This window comes from Pan paniscus, chromosome 3 (assembly GCF_029289425.2).
Source record: "Pan paniscus chromosome 3, NHGRI_mPanPan1-v2.0_pri, whole genome shotgun sequence".
NCBI classification, from domain to species: Eukaryota; Metazoa; Chordata; class Mammalia; order Primates; family Hominidae; genus Pan; species Pan paniscus.
This window is the reverse complement of record NC_073252.2, coordinates 39,625,580-39,642,834: the sequence shown is the minus strand read 5'-3', so window position 1 is coordinate 39,642,834 and position 17,255 is coordinate 39,625,580. Positions and strand designations below refer to the sequence as shown.

Below are 17,255 nucleotides of genomic sequence, written 5' to 3'. Positions count from 1 at the left end.
CTTACTCAGTTGCCCAGGCTGGAATACAGTGCCATAGTCAAAGCTCTGTAACTTCAACCTACTGGACTCAAGCAATACTCCTACCTGCTTCAGCCTCCTTAGTAGCGAGGACTACAGGCAGGCACCGTCACATCTTTTTTTTTTTTTTAAAGTATGGATGGGGTCTCATGTTTCCCAGGCTGGTCTTGAACTCCTGGACTTAAAGTGTTCCTCTTTGGCCTCCCAGAGGGCTGGAACTACAGGCGTGGGTCACCATGCCCTATACGTCTTAGATCTGGATTCAAGTACACTAATTGAACATACATTAAGGAGTCTTGTTGTTTGATGACTATTTGGTTAGGTTTTTAAGAAATTTGGAGGAAATAATAAATCTAGGATTTGCTCAGAAATAACGGATGGGGTTGTAGGCGATGAATGGGATCAACGTGAAGTAAGATCACATCCTCGAAAGGTTGGGAAATATGGGTCCATTAGATAGAAATTTTTTACAATGTAGACAATGAAACAAAGACCTGCGAATTTCACCTGGATTACTGTGACAGTCAACTGGTCATCTTCCTCTCCTGTCTATTTTCAGCATCAGCCAGGGTACTGATTTTGAAATGGATTATAGCACTGTTTCAAATCCTGCAACAGGTTTTTTTTCCCCTTTTTTCTTTTTAAAATAGCTTCCCCATTGTACCTGCAGCCGTTTTTAACTCAATTTTTCTGACTTCTGCACTATAGCTGAATTGACCTGGCTAATCCTCTATACCAAGCACTCTGTCATTAAGCATTTAAGTTGTCTTTTTCCCTTTGGAATGCTCTCAGCTGAGCTGTGTGGCTAATTTCACTTACCTTCAGGTCTATTCAGTGAATCCTGCCTTGACCACCCTATTAAAAATAGTAGACCCGCTCCTTAAGTTTGTCCTACTGTCTCGTTACCCTTCTCCACTTGTTTTTGTCAATAGCATTTGTAATTTTAATATTTACAATTGGTTGTGTATTGATGATGTGTTTTTTTCTGCTAGGATGCAACCTTCACAAGGAGGTAATTTTGTACTCTGGTGTATTCCAGCTACCAGAACAATGGCATGTAGCTGTTTCCTGCATTGCCAGGGAACTCAGTAATAGCAGTGGGACTGGAAGAGAGAGATTTTGGGAAGGTATTGACAGGATTTCAAAACAGTATGAGGCTTGTGGGAGAAATTTCCAAGTGGCAATATTCTAGTGGGGTGGAGATGCTCATGAGAGGATCAGCTTATGGGGAGTAGCTGCTGTGGGAGTAAATGAGATTTCTTTGAGCATGAAATGGACTGGCATGCTGGGTCTGACCTTCATAAGGTAACTTAAGAGACTAGCTAAACAGTGATTTTTTTTTTTTTTTTAATAACTTGGGTATAACAAATGAGCCTAGTTCTCCAGGGAAAACTTAATTCTTGTCTTCTGTGTCTACAATGGATAAGCACTTGTGCACTATTTTTGCAATTTTTAGATGTAGGTCTCCACATATTTTTGAGACAGGGTCTCTGTCACCCAGGTTGGAGTGCAGTGGCGTGATCTTGGTTCACTGCAACCTCTGTCTCCCAGGCTCAAGCAGTCCTCCCACCTCAGCCTTCTGTGTAGCTGGGACCACAAATACGTGCCACCATGCCTGGCTAATTTTTTGTAGAGAGGGTTTTGCCACGTTGCCCAAGCTGGTCTCAAACTCCTGGAATCAAGCAATCCGCCCACCTTGGCCTCCCGAAGTGCTGGGGTTACAGGTGTGAGCCACCACACCTGAGCCACATTTTTTGAGAAAATATACCCAGAAGTAACATACCAAGTTGGTGCATAACTAGGCAGAAAGGGATTCAGGGGAGGCAGTCTTGGAGCAGAGCCCATTTACAATGCCAAACCCATTCACATTCAACAGTTCTTAAAATTGACCAGGTTGTTAGTTGAATACAAGTGGTCAGCATGAACCAGTTTATTTGGAATAAATTACATTGAAAATTAAACATGTAGTCACACTGTACTGGCCTCATTTTCCAGAGGCTCTTTAAATATAGTTATGATTCTCCAGGTTGTTACATTGAATATACAATAAACACGTTAGATTTTTCACAACACATCTCAGAAAAGCTTAAACTCCAAAGATCTTACCTGTTTGCTCCTTTCAAGAGTTATCAGTTTCTGGTTGACCTTTGATGGTTTTTAAGGAGTCTATGATAAACCTGAATATTTAGTATGATAGAGCATGAGCCAGATTAAATGCTTAACCTAATTTGCTGTACATATTTGCCAGTGGTTAAAAAATTTAAGGGTTTTTGGATTCTTGTGCGATGATGGCTTAAAAACTAGTAAAATAATGCCCAAGTGGCAGAGAAGGAGGACTCTCAGTACTGGGTTAGGAATTTTATTACTTAGGGGAGTTTATGGTAAACCAGCAAGTTAGAAAAGGGGGGCATGCTTTAAGCATAAGCTCTTAATGTGAAAGAGACAGTGAAGGTTAATTTGTGAACTGTGAGTACGAGATACTTTAAACAAAGTGAGAAAGAGAAAGCAAAACCTGAAAGATAAATTCCAGGTTTTTGTTATTCCTGTGGCTGACCTTTTTTTTTTTTTTCCCCAAGCCCTTGATGTTAAAGAGAGGTTAATGAGTTGCCCAGTTGACATTAAAGAATTTTCCCTGGAGTTCTTGGGTCAGGGTGAATCAATGTGGCACAAAGGGGAAAAAACCCAGCCAAGTGATTGTTTTAAGTGACTGTTTCTACATAGTTAGAGTAATAAAAACAGAATTGACTAGTTGTATGCGTAACCTTAGGTACATAGTTCTCAGAGGGAGATATTAATACTAAAAAAATTCCTTGAAAATCATACCTCAAAACTGCCAACTTTGGGGTAGTGGGTGCAGCTGGGGCAAGGAGACTAGAGAAGAGTAAAGCAGAATTTTACTGTTCCCATTTGCCAGGCCAAATAGCAAATTGATTTCTCATCATGTTTGCATTTACTCAAATTGACTAATTGTATTTTTACAGTATTTTGGAAACTTGTTCATTAGCAGTTAGATACTGAATTTAGCTTCAGACATAGGTGGACCTAGAATATAATCAAAACTGCCTTAATTTACTAAGGCTTTGTAACAGAAGAACGTCTCTTGTGACTGTTAAGGTCTAAATTGCTGGAGTGAGCAGACAAGGACAAATTAATGTGTGCAGTGGGTGTTAAATGTTGACCTAAAGAAAGAATAGGTATAAATAGGTGCATATTTAAGTTTTCTTCCTCAGATGTTTAAAATACACTGAACAAGTCTCAAGAACAGAGTTCATTTCCCAAAATGTCAAATTATCCAAGTCAGATCTAGTAATTAACCCTAGCCCAAAAGGGTGCTATATAAAACAATTTAAACTCATTCAGTATTCTGAATTGTTGCTTTACTTACAGTATAGCAACTTCTATTCACAGAGTTGAGTCTAGCTTTCCTTCATCCTGTGATCTTTCCATGAGATGAGGTTTTGGAAATTACTTTTATTTTTATTATTATTTTTTATTTTGAGAGACAGTCTTGCTCTGTCCCCCAGGCTGGAGTGCAATGGCACGATCTTGGCTCATTGCAACCTCTGCCTCTCGGGTTCAAGCAATTCTCCTGCCTCGGCCTCCTGAGTAGCTGGGATTACAGGTGCCCACCACCATGCCCGGCTAACTTTTGTATTTTTAGTAGAGATGGGGTTTTGCCATGTTGGCCAGGCTAGTCTCGAACTCCTAACCTCAGGTGATCCACCTGCCTTGGCCTCCCAAAGTGCTGGGATTACAGGCGGTGCCACCGTGCCTGGCCGGAAATTACATTATTTTAAAAAATCAGATCTAGTAAAAGATCACAAATTAGATATTCTATAGGTGATTTTTTGTTGTTAGAAAAATGAAGGGCTTGATCCTCTTTAAGAGTCTGTGTTGTAACTGGCTTAGACAAGCACTACTTACCCTATTGTGTTTTCTTTCCATTTTAGAACCACCCTGACCTAAAGGAGAAAGCACCTTATTAGAAGTGACAGAATATATATTATCTATCACTGACTACCCAGTTTAAAGAAGAGTGTTAAATCTCTGCTGTAGAGTCTAACAAAACAAAGTTTTGCTTTTGCTTTTTTTTTTTTTTTTTTTGGACACAGAGTCTTGCTGTTGTCGCCTAGGCTGGAGTGCAGTGGCGCAATTTTGGCCTACTGTAACCTGTTTCCTGGGTTCAAACTTCTGCCTCAGCCTCCCAAGTAGCTGGGATTACAGGTGCCACTGTCACCACGCCTGGCTAATTTTTTGTATTTTTAGTAGAGACATGGTTTCACCATGTTGGCCAGGCTGGTCTCGAACTCCTCACCTCAGGTGATCTCCCCGCCTCGGCCTCCCAAAGTGCTGAGATTACAGGTGTGAGCCACAGCGTCCAGCCCCAGAGTTTTACTTTTTAAAAATAATTTATTGTACCACAAGTAGCTATTGGTAGAGATGAAAGCTAAAGCAGAATGATGGAATACAGTTGATCAAACTTTAAGAAGCAATGTAGCATGTAATCCTCATAGCTTACTGTCAGGATGAAGCCTTTATGTTTACATCCAAGAACTGAGTTCACTGATGTCAACACCTAAGGGAATGTTCTTTGAACCACACAGCAGAGACAATTGTCATCACCTTGGTTACAGCTGTATCTCAGATTGTCTTTCTATAATACAGGTATATCTCCTGTAAGTTACCAGCATATGGAACTGGGATGAATTTTTAAACTGTCTATCATGCAGACAGATCAGTTTAGCTAAGAACTCTCTTGCCTTTCTTTAATGGTATGTGTTGTAAGTTTTTTGCTTTCCAAAACTTTCTTCTCTTCTGCCTTTGAAAAATGGCAATTGATAAGAGTAGAACCAGAGTGGAGAAGAAGCAACAACCCAGGAATATCAGTGGTTTCTTCTGCACAAGGAATAAGCAGACAGTGCACTCTGTATTTTCTTGGGTCTGACTGCATCTAGAACTACTGTTCTCAAAAGGGAAGCCCCTGCTGCTGATCACTTTGTTGTAAAATTGTATTGAGGATTTAGCTTTAAAATCAGATGTGAAGAATCCAAATCTGGGTTTAGATTTCTCTTCAGCCAGTTTGAATGCATAATAGCCTTTGATTCTGACTTTATCAATCAGGTATGCTGAAAAAGATAAGAAATTAACATTAATCACAAATGGACTATGAAGTATCTTTGAGGAAGAATTTAGTTTTCATTGAAACAAGCTAAAATTATGCCCATAATAAAGGTAGTGATTTTTATTAGAGGGTTTTTTTTGACATTTATTCTTTTATGATCTATGTAAAGGAGAAGGTGAAAATATGTATAATTTAAGTCTGAAAAATTTGTAGTGAAACTTGATCCATAAATAATCCAAAAACTCTTGGAGGAAAAAGCAAATTTAAGGAGCAGAGCAATGAAGGTTGTCACTTTTGTTTAAAGGGTCACAAGCAGAAAAACATTGCCTATTTGGCCAGATTGTGAACCTCAGATGTGCTCTTGGTGCAGCCCAGGAATCACAGTTGGTTTTACCAACTCACTCACTCTCGCTCGCTTAGGCTACCATGATGTGGTTATTTCACATTGCACGCTTGTATCGAAACATTTCATGCATCCCATAAATTTATACACCTGTTTACCCACAACCATTTTTTTAAAGCCTAGCAAGCATGCTGAAAATAAGTAACCCAAAATAGTGACTGTTTATCCTGGGGAGTGAGATTTCAGGTGATTTTTTAAAAACTTCTCCACGTGCCCAGTTTTCTATAATTGGTGTGTGTTACTTTTATGATTTTAAAATTTTTTCAAAAATCCCATAGGCCAGTTTTCAGGACAAAATTCAATTGACAGGACTTGGGTGCCACAAATTGGATGCTGTCAGGCACCAGCCTGCTGCTCCCATTCTTTGTTCTTGTCAGGTAACAGGAATCTCGCTCTGCCCTGTGTCTGAAGGGGCCCCGCCCTTACCTTTCAGCACCTCCTGAAGGTACTTCCCTAGGTAGTACTTCCGGAGCCGGTCATCCTCCAGAGCCTGGTCGTCGATGCCACTGGCGGTGATGTAAATGTCCATGTCGCCGTAGTTCCTCCGGACCCACCGCAGCAGCTTGCGCACCCCCCAGGGAATCACAGCCAGGCGCGTGGGGGAGCTCAGACGGGTGATGTCCTGCAGAAACTGGATGTCCCTGTCCGAGTCGTAGCGGCTGCCGGCCAGCTGCTCGTGCATCACGAACCTAGTGGTGAAGTGGTTGAGCGCGCAGAAGTCGACCGTGCCCTTGAGCAGCCTCCTCTCGGCCTCGGTGAGGCGCGGCAGCGCCGAGCTGGAAAGCCCTCGTCGGTGCTTGGAGGCGATGTATTCCCTCATGGCCGCGGGGTAGTCCCCGGTCTTGAAGAGAGGCTCGGCGAACCAGGCGATCTCGAACTGCAGGAAGCGCTCGGCCGCCCTCCAGTGCGAGTCAGCATAGGGGTTGGCGGGTTCTGCCCAGTCCGCGTGCAGCGACAGCGACACGGCCCCGCGCTGTGACGGCCTGAACTGCCGGTCGTAGAGGCGCCAGGCCAGGGCGTGGGCCACCAGCAGGTTGTGCGCCGCCCCGTAGGTGTCGTTGCCAGAGCGGTTGTAGATGTCACTTAGCCGGTTAGGCTCGTTGATGGTGATCCAGAGCTTCACCAGGTCCCCCAGCTCCTGGAAGCACAGCCCAGCGTAGGCCTGGAAGGCCTCGGCCGTCGATGGGTTCAGCCACCCGTCGGCATGCAACAGAGGCTCGGGGAGGCCTAGGTGGGCGTGGGTCGGATAATACAGGGTGACCATCGCGGAGATGCCAAGCTTCAGCCCCTCACTGACCACGCACCTGTAGTACCTCAGGGCCTGTCGGTTCACCGCGGACAGGTTGCCAGTGGGAAGGACCGAGGCCCAATCCAGAGCAAACCGGTAGTGGGTGACTTTCATTCTTGCCAACATCTCAAGTTGTTTTTTGATGTTTACAAAATCTGTGCATTGAGCGGGTCGTGTTTTCAGCCTCACCCCTTCCACTCGGTGCAACAGTCTGTTGCCAGTGGCGTTCCACACGTACAGATGAGGATCGCTGAACTGTGGGGACGAAGCCACAGACTCGGGCTGTGAAAAACAAGCTCATTCAGGTCAAGCATGCTCTGGCAGACGGAGGCTCAAGTGATCTGCCTACCTCTGCCTCCCAAAGTGCTGGGATTACAGGCCACCACTCCAGGCCTTTTCCAGCCCTTGAAATCTCCCAAGGAGACCAGAAAGCAGAGAAGGAGCCACACCCAGGCCCTGGCTTGGAAAACAAGTTGTTTGAGAAAACATTGGGAAGCCATTTTCCAGTTCATTTAACTTTAAACCCTAGGTTATATATGGTGGGGTTTGAAGTGATTCTGTTCAAATGCATCAGGAAATTGGCTTGGTACACTCAGTTAAAAGCAATTACAAAAGAGATTCTAAACCCTGCCATAAATTGAAGACAAAGTTGAAATTCCTGTTGTAGAGATTTCACTGAGAAGAGGAGGTTGACCCCAGGCACAATTCCTTAAAAAGGCTGGTGCGGTGGGGTAAGCAATGACCCCTTGCTTTTGCTGAATGCAAATTTCTAACTTGTATTTAAAAAATCCAGGCCGGGCGCGGTGGCTCGTGCCTGTAATCCTAGCACTTTGGGAGGCTGAGGCGGGCAGATCACCTGAAGTTGGGAGTTTGAGACCAGCCTGACCAACATGGAGAAACACCGTCTCTACTAAAAAAAAAAAAAAAAAAAAAAAATACAAGATTAGCCAGGCGTGGAGGCGCATGCTTGTAATCCCAGCTACTCTGGAGGCTGAGGCAGGAGAATCGCTTGAACGCAGGAGGCGAAGGTTGCAGTGAGCCGAGATCATGCCATTGCACTCCAGCCTCGGCAACAAGAGCAAAAACTCCAACTCAAAAAAAAAAAGAAAAGAAAAGAAAAGAAAAGTCCAAGTGATAACACATTTGCATCCATCATGTCTCCCCGACCCATGTGCCTGTGAGAACATAGCATTTATTCATCCAACAGAATGCTGACACATTTTCTATGCAAGGCACTTGGGTTATGGGTGGAAAGGACAGTAGACTATCCCTAGAAACTCCCAAGGTTGACACTTGGATCTGACAGAGTCTCATTCTGTGTCTCTCCACGAAGGAGAGAGCCCTGGACTCCTGTTCTAGTTCTGCCCCTTTGAAACTCAGGCTTGGCAACTATATAGTGACGGAGTAATCGCACCCACCTCACAGGTGTGCTGTGAGGACTCAGTGACTCTGGGAAGGTGCTCTGGGAACTCTAAAGCGCTATACAAACACAATGTAGTCATGACTTGGGTTTCATTTTCCCTAGTGGCAATAATTGCCTGTTAGGCCCTTGAGTCCAAACTAAAACAAAGCCCTTAAGAAAAACATTCCCAAATTCAAGATTAATAAGGGAAAGTAAAAGTTAAGTACTTGTTTTAAAGTACTTCTTTTTCCCCTCATGACAGAATTTAAATACACCAGGAAAAAACTATAATTAACCTTTGGTAAATATTTTCCCTCTAATTGTTTTTTCGTGTGTCATCTTTCATAGTTTAATTACAAAACCATATCACTGCCCATTTGCCATCTGCCAACCAGTTATCTAGAACATTAAACTAAGAGAACATTGATCATGTGAGCATGAAGTTAAATCTGTATATAATTCATTATTTGAGTAAAATCCTCCTAGCCTAGATGGCCAGTTTTAGTGTTTTGAAGACTCAGAACATCATGGTATTGAAAGGATGTTTATAAAAGGCAGTCTTGCTATGGGGCAAGGCAAGATCAAATAAAAATGTCTTACGTTAAAAACCTTCAGAAAGCATTAATCTCAGCAAGTGCGTATGATTAGTCTGCTAAGAGGTTAATTTTCTAGTTAAAGATGATGCATCCCAATCCCAACCCCAGCTCCCAGAGCTTGTTTCTAAAATCCTATTCCCCACCAAAAGGACCTTGTACTCCTTGGAGAAATGGTTTTTTCCAGGAGAAGAATGAGATGAAGGTGGGCATCTTGTGCCAGAAAATAAGGAAGTGCTTAAAAACTGAAAGGGAAATGTGGAAAAGACAGAAACAGCTTGAGGGGGTCCCATTGACTAAATTTGAAACAACTTGAGCATCAAAAGGAACAATATCATAGTGACAATAATGAATTATAAAACATCAATTTTAAGAGAATCCAGCTAATAAATGTAGAGGGAATAATCCGATTAGAAATTTACCATTTTGCAATCTACAAAGTAATGATTAAGGCAAGGTTCATGAAATAATGTTTTGTTTGTTTGTTTGTTTGTTTATTTGAGACGGAGTTTTGTTCTTGTCGCCCAGGCTGGAGTGCAATGGCGCGATCTTGGCTCACTGAAACCTCCGCCCCCCGGGTTCAAGCGATTCTCCTGCCTCAGCCTCCTGAGTAGCTGGGATTACAGATGCCAGCCACCATGCCTGGCTAGTTTTTGTATTTTTATTAGAGACGGGGCTTCACCATGTCGGCCAGGCTGGTCTTGAACTCCTGACCTCAAGTGATCCACCCACCTCGGCCTCCCAAAGTGCTGGGATTACAGGTGAGCCACTGTGCCCGGCCCGGTTCATGAAAGAATGTTAAAACCATGGAGTGAAATGTTGTTGAGGAATAGGATATTCATAGAGTCCCAAGTATCAACATCAGATTTCTTCTTTTTTCTTTTTTTAGACAAAGTCTCACTCTGTTGCCCAGGCTGGAGTGCAATGGTGCGATCTTGGCTCACTGCAGCCTCCGTCTCTGAGGTTCAAGTGATTCTTCTGCCTCCGCCTCCCAAGTAGCTGGGATTACAAGCCCATGCCACCCTGCCTGGCTAATTTTTTTTTTTTTTTTTTTTTTGTAGAGACAGGATTTTGCCACGTTGGCCAGGCTGGTCCTGACAGGCCAGACAGGTCCTGACCTCAAGTGATACGCCCGCCTCGGCCTCCCAAAGTGCTAGGATTACAGGTGTGAGCCATCGAGCCTGGCCAGCATCAGATTACTTCTTAATTAAAAATGGAAAAGTTACCATATGGCACATATCACCTTTTTTTTCTTTTTTCTTTTTTTTGGGGGGAGTAGGGAGGAGGGACAGGGTCTTGCTCTGTCGCCCACACTAGACTGCATCCTCGACCACCTGGGCTCAAGTGATCTACCCACATCGGCCTCTCAAAGTGCTGGGATTACAGGAGTGAACAAGTGTGCCTAGCCACAAATGCCACCTTAACCAAGAAATCTGGTAATACTACTTCAACCACAGTAATATCTTCAGTAATGAAACAAATTGACATCATTTACCTCCTGATATGATACAAAGGCACATCATCTATGTAGTATTATTTCCAGAAATGGTTAACTGAGTCATTAGACTCAGAAGAACAACCAGAGAAATCTACAAGCAGTTGGCCTGGACTCTTCAAACACGTCAATGCCATGAGGTGATTGTCCTGAATTAAAGGAAGCTAACAATACATGACAACCAACATTTGATCTTTGCTTGCATTCTTAATCAAAGATTTTTTTAATCTATAAAGGACATTTTTGGAACATTAAAAAAATTGAATATGGATTGTATTTTAGATAGCGTTGAATCAGTGTTAAATTTCCTGGGAATCATAATAAGAATGTCCTGTTCTTAGGAGATATATGCTGAGATATTTTGGGGTGGAGTGTAATGATGTCCGCAATTTATCAAAAGTTTATAAAACAGAGAGGCAGGGGCCGGGTGCAGTGGCTCACGCCTGTAATCCCAGCACTTTGGGAGGCCGAGGTGGGTGGATCACGAGGTCAGGAGTTCAAGAGCAGCCTGGCCAAAATAGTGAAACCCGTCTCTACTAAAAATACAAAAAATTAGCTGGGCATGGTGGGGGGCACCTGTAATCCCAGCTACTTGGAAGGCTGAGGCAGGGGAATCTCTTGAACCCGGGAGGCAGAGGTTGCAGTAAGCTGGGATCGCGCCATTGCACTCCAGTTTGGGTGATAGAGCAAGGCTCTGTCTCAAAAAAAAAAAAAAAAGGGGGAGAGAGGCAGAGTTGAAACAAATATGGCAGCATGTTAACAGTCAGTCAGTCTTGATGAAGGGAATATGCATTTCTATTGTATGTTTGAAATTTTTGAAAATAAAATGTTAGAGGAGAAAAGAATGCTAAGAGGCTAGGGAAAATAAGATAGAAATGTGCAAAGTTAGGCTTAGTAATTTTTTTTTTTTTTTGAGACAGGGTCTTGCTCTGTTGCCCAGGCTGGAGTGCTGTGGCACGATCACAGCTCACTGCAACCTTCCTCCCGGGCTCAAGCGATTCTCCTGCCTCAGCCTCCTGAGTAGATGGAATTATAGATGGAATTACAGGCCCACGTCACCACACCCAGTTTTTTTTGTAGAGACAAGGTTTTGCCATAATGGCCAGGCTGGTCTCAAACTCCTGAGCTCAAGTGATCCTCCCACCTTGGCCTCCCAAAGTGCTGGGATTACAGGAGTTAGTCACCATGCCCGGTCTGGCTTAGTAATATTTTTCAAGTATTACTTTAATTTTATCAGTCTCCCTATAGAGGACATCTAGTTTTCTGTGTACACAGTGTCTATCCATATATTTATTGGCTGATTTTTCAAAAAGCACCGTAATTTTTCTTGGCAAACCATTCATCTTTATTTATTTATTTATTTATTTATTTATTTATTTATTTATGTTTGGGCTAGCCAAATGAAGCAGTAGGAGTAGAGAAGGAACAGAAATCTGTAACTGGTTGTAACCAATAAGTTGTAAACACCACCGCACTCAGATCAGCCTTATCCTCATTCTTAATCCAAGTGGTTCAAGTGAATCTGGCTCTTTGCTGGGCTCCAGAGATGAGTATGAAACCCAGACCTGACAGATCACAGAACTGCTTTTCCTGACCTCATGATCAATTCTTGCTCTGAAATGTAGAAGGGGCAGACATTCACAGTGTCTGAGGAACAGGTGGGTTTTAGCTGAAGCAGGATCTTGTAGGTTGGGTCTCCCATACAGGCAGGCAAAGAAACTCTTATATCTCCTGGGGTCTTTGCTAGGTCTGGAATTTTGAAATATATAAACCCAATTAAAGTGATAGGGAAAAAGACATTTTTGGAGCACTTAGCAAAATTTGAATATGAATAGTATTGAACTCTCCTGCCTCTGCCATGTGAAGGAAGAGGTAGGAACTGGCTCTGGAGGGGACACAAGCTGAAGATGAGACACTGTTTATTCTGCTCTCTATACCTTTCCCCCTTTAATCACCCTGAGCTCTTGCTAAAGTCTTGTTTAAATATCCACAGGGAGCTGGGTGCAGTGCCTCACGACTGTAATCCCAGCACTTTGGGAGTCTAAGGCAGACAGATTGCTTGAGGCCAAGAGTTCGAGACCAGTCTGGCCAACATAGTGAAACCCCATCTCTACTAAAAATACAAAAATTAGCTGGGCATGGTGACAGGCACCTGTAATCCCAGCTACTTTGGAGGCAGAGGCAGGAGAATCGCTTGAATTCAGGAGGCAGACTGCAGTGAGCTGAGATCACGACACTGCACTCCAGCCTGGAAGACAGAGTGAGACTCTATTTTAAATAAATATTCACAGCTGGGCACGATGGCTAACACCTGTAATCCTAGCACTTTGGGAGGCCGAGACAGGCAGATTGCCTAAGCTCAGGAGTTTGAGACCAGCCTGGGCAACATGGTGAAGCCCTGTCCCTACTAAAATACAAAAAATCAGCTGGGCAGGGTGGCAGGCGCCTGTAATCCCAGCTACTCAGGAGGCTGAGACAGGAGAATTGCATGAACGCGGGAGGCGGAGGTTGCAGTAAGCCAGGCAACAAAGCAAAACTCTGTCTCAAAAATAAATAACTATATAAATATAAGTAAATATCCACAGGGGTTGAGATTCATAACCTGAGAACTTTGCTAATTCATGGTTTGAACCCTTTTGTCTGGTCTCAATCCTTGTACATCTTGTCTTTCCATATGCTTCTATTAATAGAATACAGGCATGTCTGGGCATGGTGGCTCACACCTGTAATCCCAGCACTTTGGGAGACTGAGGCAGGCAGATCACTTGAGGTCAAGATGTTCAAGACCAGCCTGGTCAACATAGTGAAACCCCATCTCTACTAAAAATACAAAAATTAGCTGGGCGTGGTGGCGGGCACCTGTAATCCCAGCTACTTGGGAGGCTGAGGCAGGAGAATTGCTTGAATCCAGGAGGCAGAGGTTGCAGTGAGCTGAGATCACTCACTGCACACCAGCCTGGGCAACACAGTAAGACTCTGTCTCAAAAAAGAAAAGAAAAGAAGAGAAGAGAAAAAAGAAAAGAAGAAAAGAAAACAAAACAAAAAGCTGGGCACGGTGGCTCACACCTGTAATCCCAGCACTTTGGGAGGCCGAGGCGGGTCGATCACCTGAGGTCAGGAGCTCAAGACCAGCCTGGCCAACTTGGTGAAACCCTGTTTCTACTAAAAATACAAAAATTTGGCTGGGCGTGGTGGCTCATGCCTATAATCCCAGCACTTTGGGAGGCCGGGGTGGGTGGATAACCTGAGGTCAGGATTTCGAAGCCAGTTTGGCCAACATGGTGAAACCCCGTCTCTACTAATGATACAAAAATTAGCCGGGAGTGGTGGCACATGCCTGTAGTCCCAGCTACTTGAGAGGCTGAGACAGGACAATTGCTTGAACCCAGGAGGTGAAGGTTGCAGTGAGCCAAGATCGCACCATTGCACTCCAGCCTGGGTGACGAGCAACAAGAATGAAACTCAGTCTCCAAAAAAAAAAAAAGAAAAATTTGCCAGGCATGGTGGCAGGTGCCTGTAATCCCAGCTACTTGGGAGGCTGAGGCAGGAGAATCGTTTGAACTGGGGAGGCAGAGGTTACAGTGAGCCAAAATCGCACCGCTGCACTCCAGCCTGGGCAAGGTCTCACCTGGCTCTAAAAGGTGATTTCTTGATTTCCAGGTAGCATAGTTAAAATAACAATAATAATAACAACTAAAAGGTGAGCTCATTCATTCACCTGGTTCTAAAAGATAAGCACCTGCCATGTGCCCAGCACTGCCCTAGTGAGGCATATAGCAGGCATCAAAGCCTCAGACATTTTTGCTCTTATGCAGCTTGCATTCTAGTAGGGGAAGACAGGTGATAAGTATGGAAAATGTGGAAAGCACATAGTATGTCAGGTGGTGGCAAGTACACCATAGAAAAGCAGGAAAAGAGGAAGAGAAGTGATAGGAGGATGGTTTTTGGAGTGGAGGGAAGCCTTATGGAGAAGGTGACTTTTGAGGACAGCTTAAGGGGGTGAGGAATGAGATGTGTGAGGAGGCTCCACTGGGATATAGAGACCTCAGAAGGCAAATTACCCAACTCTGTGAAACAGCAAGAATCAGTTAAACAAGGTGCTGCTAATAATTTGCTTTTGGCAAAACAAAAATCTGAAGACAAATTTCCTATCATTTTGACATTACTATTATAACAAAAACCTGACACAGAAATGACAGTAAGTTCCCTCTAGACTGTATGCTCCTTGAGGGCAGCCTCTTCACCTCTCCATCTCCATCACCAATTATGAGTTCTAGCCCATGAAAGGCTCTCAGCATTTATTTCCTTCTTTTTCTCCCTTCTCTTTCCCTAGCTCTCCTTCATAACCTCCATACAATTGTGGTATTTGATATTGTCTGACAGCTACCTCTTAGCTGTCATTGAGTAAATGAAATAGTGTGTGCTGTTTTTCCCAGTTTATGGTTAATTTGGAAGTAACCACTTACCTTAAGAACAGATTCAGTGACACCCCAGGAGAAGTCACAGGGAAACTGGCCCTGCACATCTGGCGTGGACTCTTTTAAAGAAAAACCATTTTCTCGTATGATCTGTTTGTAGTAGTGTGCCGAAGACTTAGGTTTCCGCTCTTTCTGTTTACTGTTAAAATCCACATAAAATAATCCTCGGCGGATGGTGTAAGCATCCTGCCATTCAAAGCCATCCAGGAGAGACCAGGCAGTATAACCAAACACTCGTATTTCATCTAACCTTATTGCTGCACAGAGAAAAGAAAGCAGAGATGTTCAGAGGCCTAAACATTCTAGTTCACGTTTACAATTTCACTAACATGCCAGAGGACAGCATATTGTAAAACGAACCTTTCCCCTAATTTTCAGGTCTGCTGTATCAAATAGAAAATTCATGTTTATACTTCAAAAGTGGCAATTACTATCATCCAGATTGGTATCTTCTGATCCCCCCACTCCCACTTGGAACAAGTGTATGTCACAGTTAAAGGATCACACCTTAAATACTCCTGAGACTTGGTGTGCAAATCTGTGTCAGAGGGCATGGTAATTTCCAGAACTCTTTGGGACAAATGCGTATGTGTGCTTATGATCAAGAGTTTCTTATTTCAAGTTTGAGTTGGTTCTTATTTGTGGATAAGCTGTTAATTCTAGGAAACTATCCTTCAAGGAGTTAAAAAAAAGCTGCTTTTAGAATTAACATAAATGAATGTACACATAAGGAGGTAAAAGAAGAAAAGTGATGTAAGAGAATGGGAACTGGCTGGGCTAAAGAGCAGGGGGCTGAGGAGCTTACCCTGCTATGCTCCAGGGAGCATGCTATTGGGCAAATTTCTTGGCCTCAGTTTCCTCATTTTTAAACAAAAAAGATTGGAAAATAGGATCTCTAAGGACCTTTCTAGCTTTAAAACTCTGATTCAGTAACTTGTAGGAATTGTGTAAAAATGAAATATGAAAATCAACAGGCAGGGCTCAGTGGCTCATGCCTGTAATCCCAGCACTTTGGGAGGTTGAGGTGGGTGGATCACCTGAGGTCAGGAGTTCAAGACCAGCCTGGGCAACATAGTGAAGCCTTGTCTCTACTAAAAATACAAAAATTAGCTGGGGATGGTGGCGGGCATCTGTAATCCCAGCTACTCGGGAGGCTGAGGCAGGAGAATCGCTTGAATACAGGAGGTGGAGATTGCAGTGAGCCAAGATTGTACCATTGCACTCCAGCCTGGGTAACAAGAGCAAAACTCCATCTCAGGGAAAAAAAAGAGAAAAGAAAATCAACAGCAGTCCAAACAACAAATACCCAAATTAGCCCTGAATCCTTTTTTCTTTCTTAAAAGATTTCACTTCTCTCATAGAAATGCCTCCTCATCTCTGCATTTTGGGGATTTTTGTCACTGACATTATTTTCCTAAAATGAGGAAAGTCCAAGCCAAGAGTTTCCAAGAAGATAAATATGTTTAACAGGCCCTGGTTCTAGTCTATAGCTGTTGTAGGGTCCTAAGGAGAGGTGGAATGGTAACACCTGGGGAATGGACACCCTTTCTGCCCAAGAGCATGGCATTTGACCCAGACCCTGTAGGCAGAGCCCTCAGCCTTGGCCCCCATGTGCATGGCCCGTAGCTGGGTGTGGCTCGGTTCCATGCTGTTCCTTCCTGCAACTTGGGGCGGCAGGGTCTTGCTCTCCCTCAGGACCCTCCCTGAAGGCTCTCTCCAGCAGCACCTGGGATTTTCTTCCTGGCTTGTGACTTCTAAAGAGAGCAACAGAATTTTAGAAAGATCCACAGAGAATTCCTTAATATGAGAGTGAAATAGAGCCCAACTCCAGGGAACAGAACCATCGTAACCTCAGCTTGTCTTCTGCTCCGTTGTTTCTATCAGCCACCTGTAGATGTCACTACTTGAGTAATAGAGAAGGAGTGAGGGGCTAAGTGGGGGCCAAAAGTCTCTGGGAGCAATAGAAACAACTCATTTTGTCTTCAGACCTTTTCATCATACCGTCATGTAATAGAGTATAAAGATCACAATTTCCAGAAAAACTTTCAACATCTTGGAATAAAGTACTGCTGTTAGGAAACTTTAAGCATACCTCTTTTAGCACTGTGTCCTTTATAAGGAATGAAACAGCATCTTCTTGCCAATTAAGGGTGTAGCCCTAGTCTGAAAGGATTCTGTTCTCAAACTTTTATTTTAAAAAGGACATGGGAATAACATAAAAAAGTGCTGTCAACATTGGACAATACAATGGCTGGATGTGGTGGCTCATGCCTGTAATCCTGGCACTTTGGGAGGCTGAGGCAGGTGGATCACCTGAGGTCAGGAGTTCGAGACCAGCCTGGTCAACATGTTGAACCCCCGTCTCTACTAAAAATACAAAACTTAGCCGGGAGTGGTGGCAGACACCTGTAATCCCAGCTACTCGGGAGGCTGAAGCAGAAGAATTGCTTGAACCT

At 43.6% G+C, this 17,255-nt stretch overlaps 1 protein-coding gene across 1 annotated transcript in view; it reads right to left on the bottom strand.

The window, feature by feature from the left end:
• Positions 1-1,935: 1,935 nt before the first annotated feature.
• Positions 1,936-17,255, bottom strand: part of KLB (klotho beta) — a 44,182-nt gene continuing 28,862 nt past the window's right edge. Inside the window, exons 3-5 of the mRNA XM_003832182.5 lie at positions 14,788-15,056; positions 5,970-7,113; positions 1,936-5,144 (exon numbers count right to left, since the gene is read on the bottom strand). Coding sequence (XP_003832230.3) covers positions 4,759-5,144; positions 5,970-7,113; positions 14,788-15,056 — 1,799 coding nt within the window. The 3' untranslated portion in view covers positions 1,936-4,758. The remainder of the gene's footprint in view (positions 5,145-5,969; positions 7,114-14,787; positions 15,057-17,255) is intronic.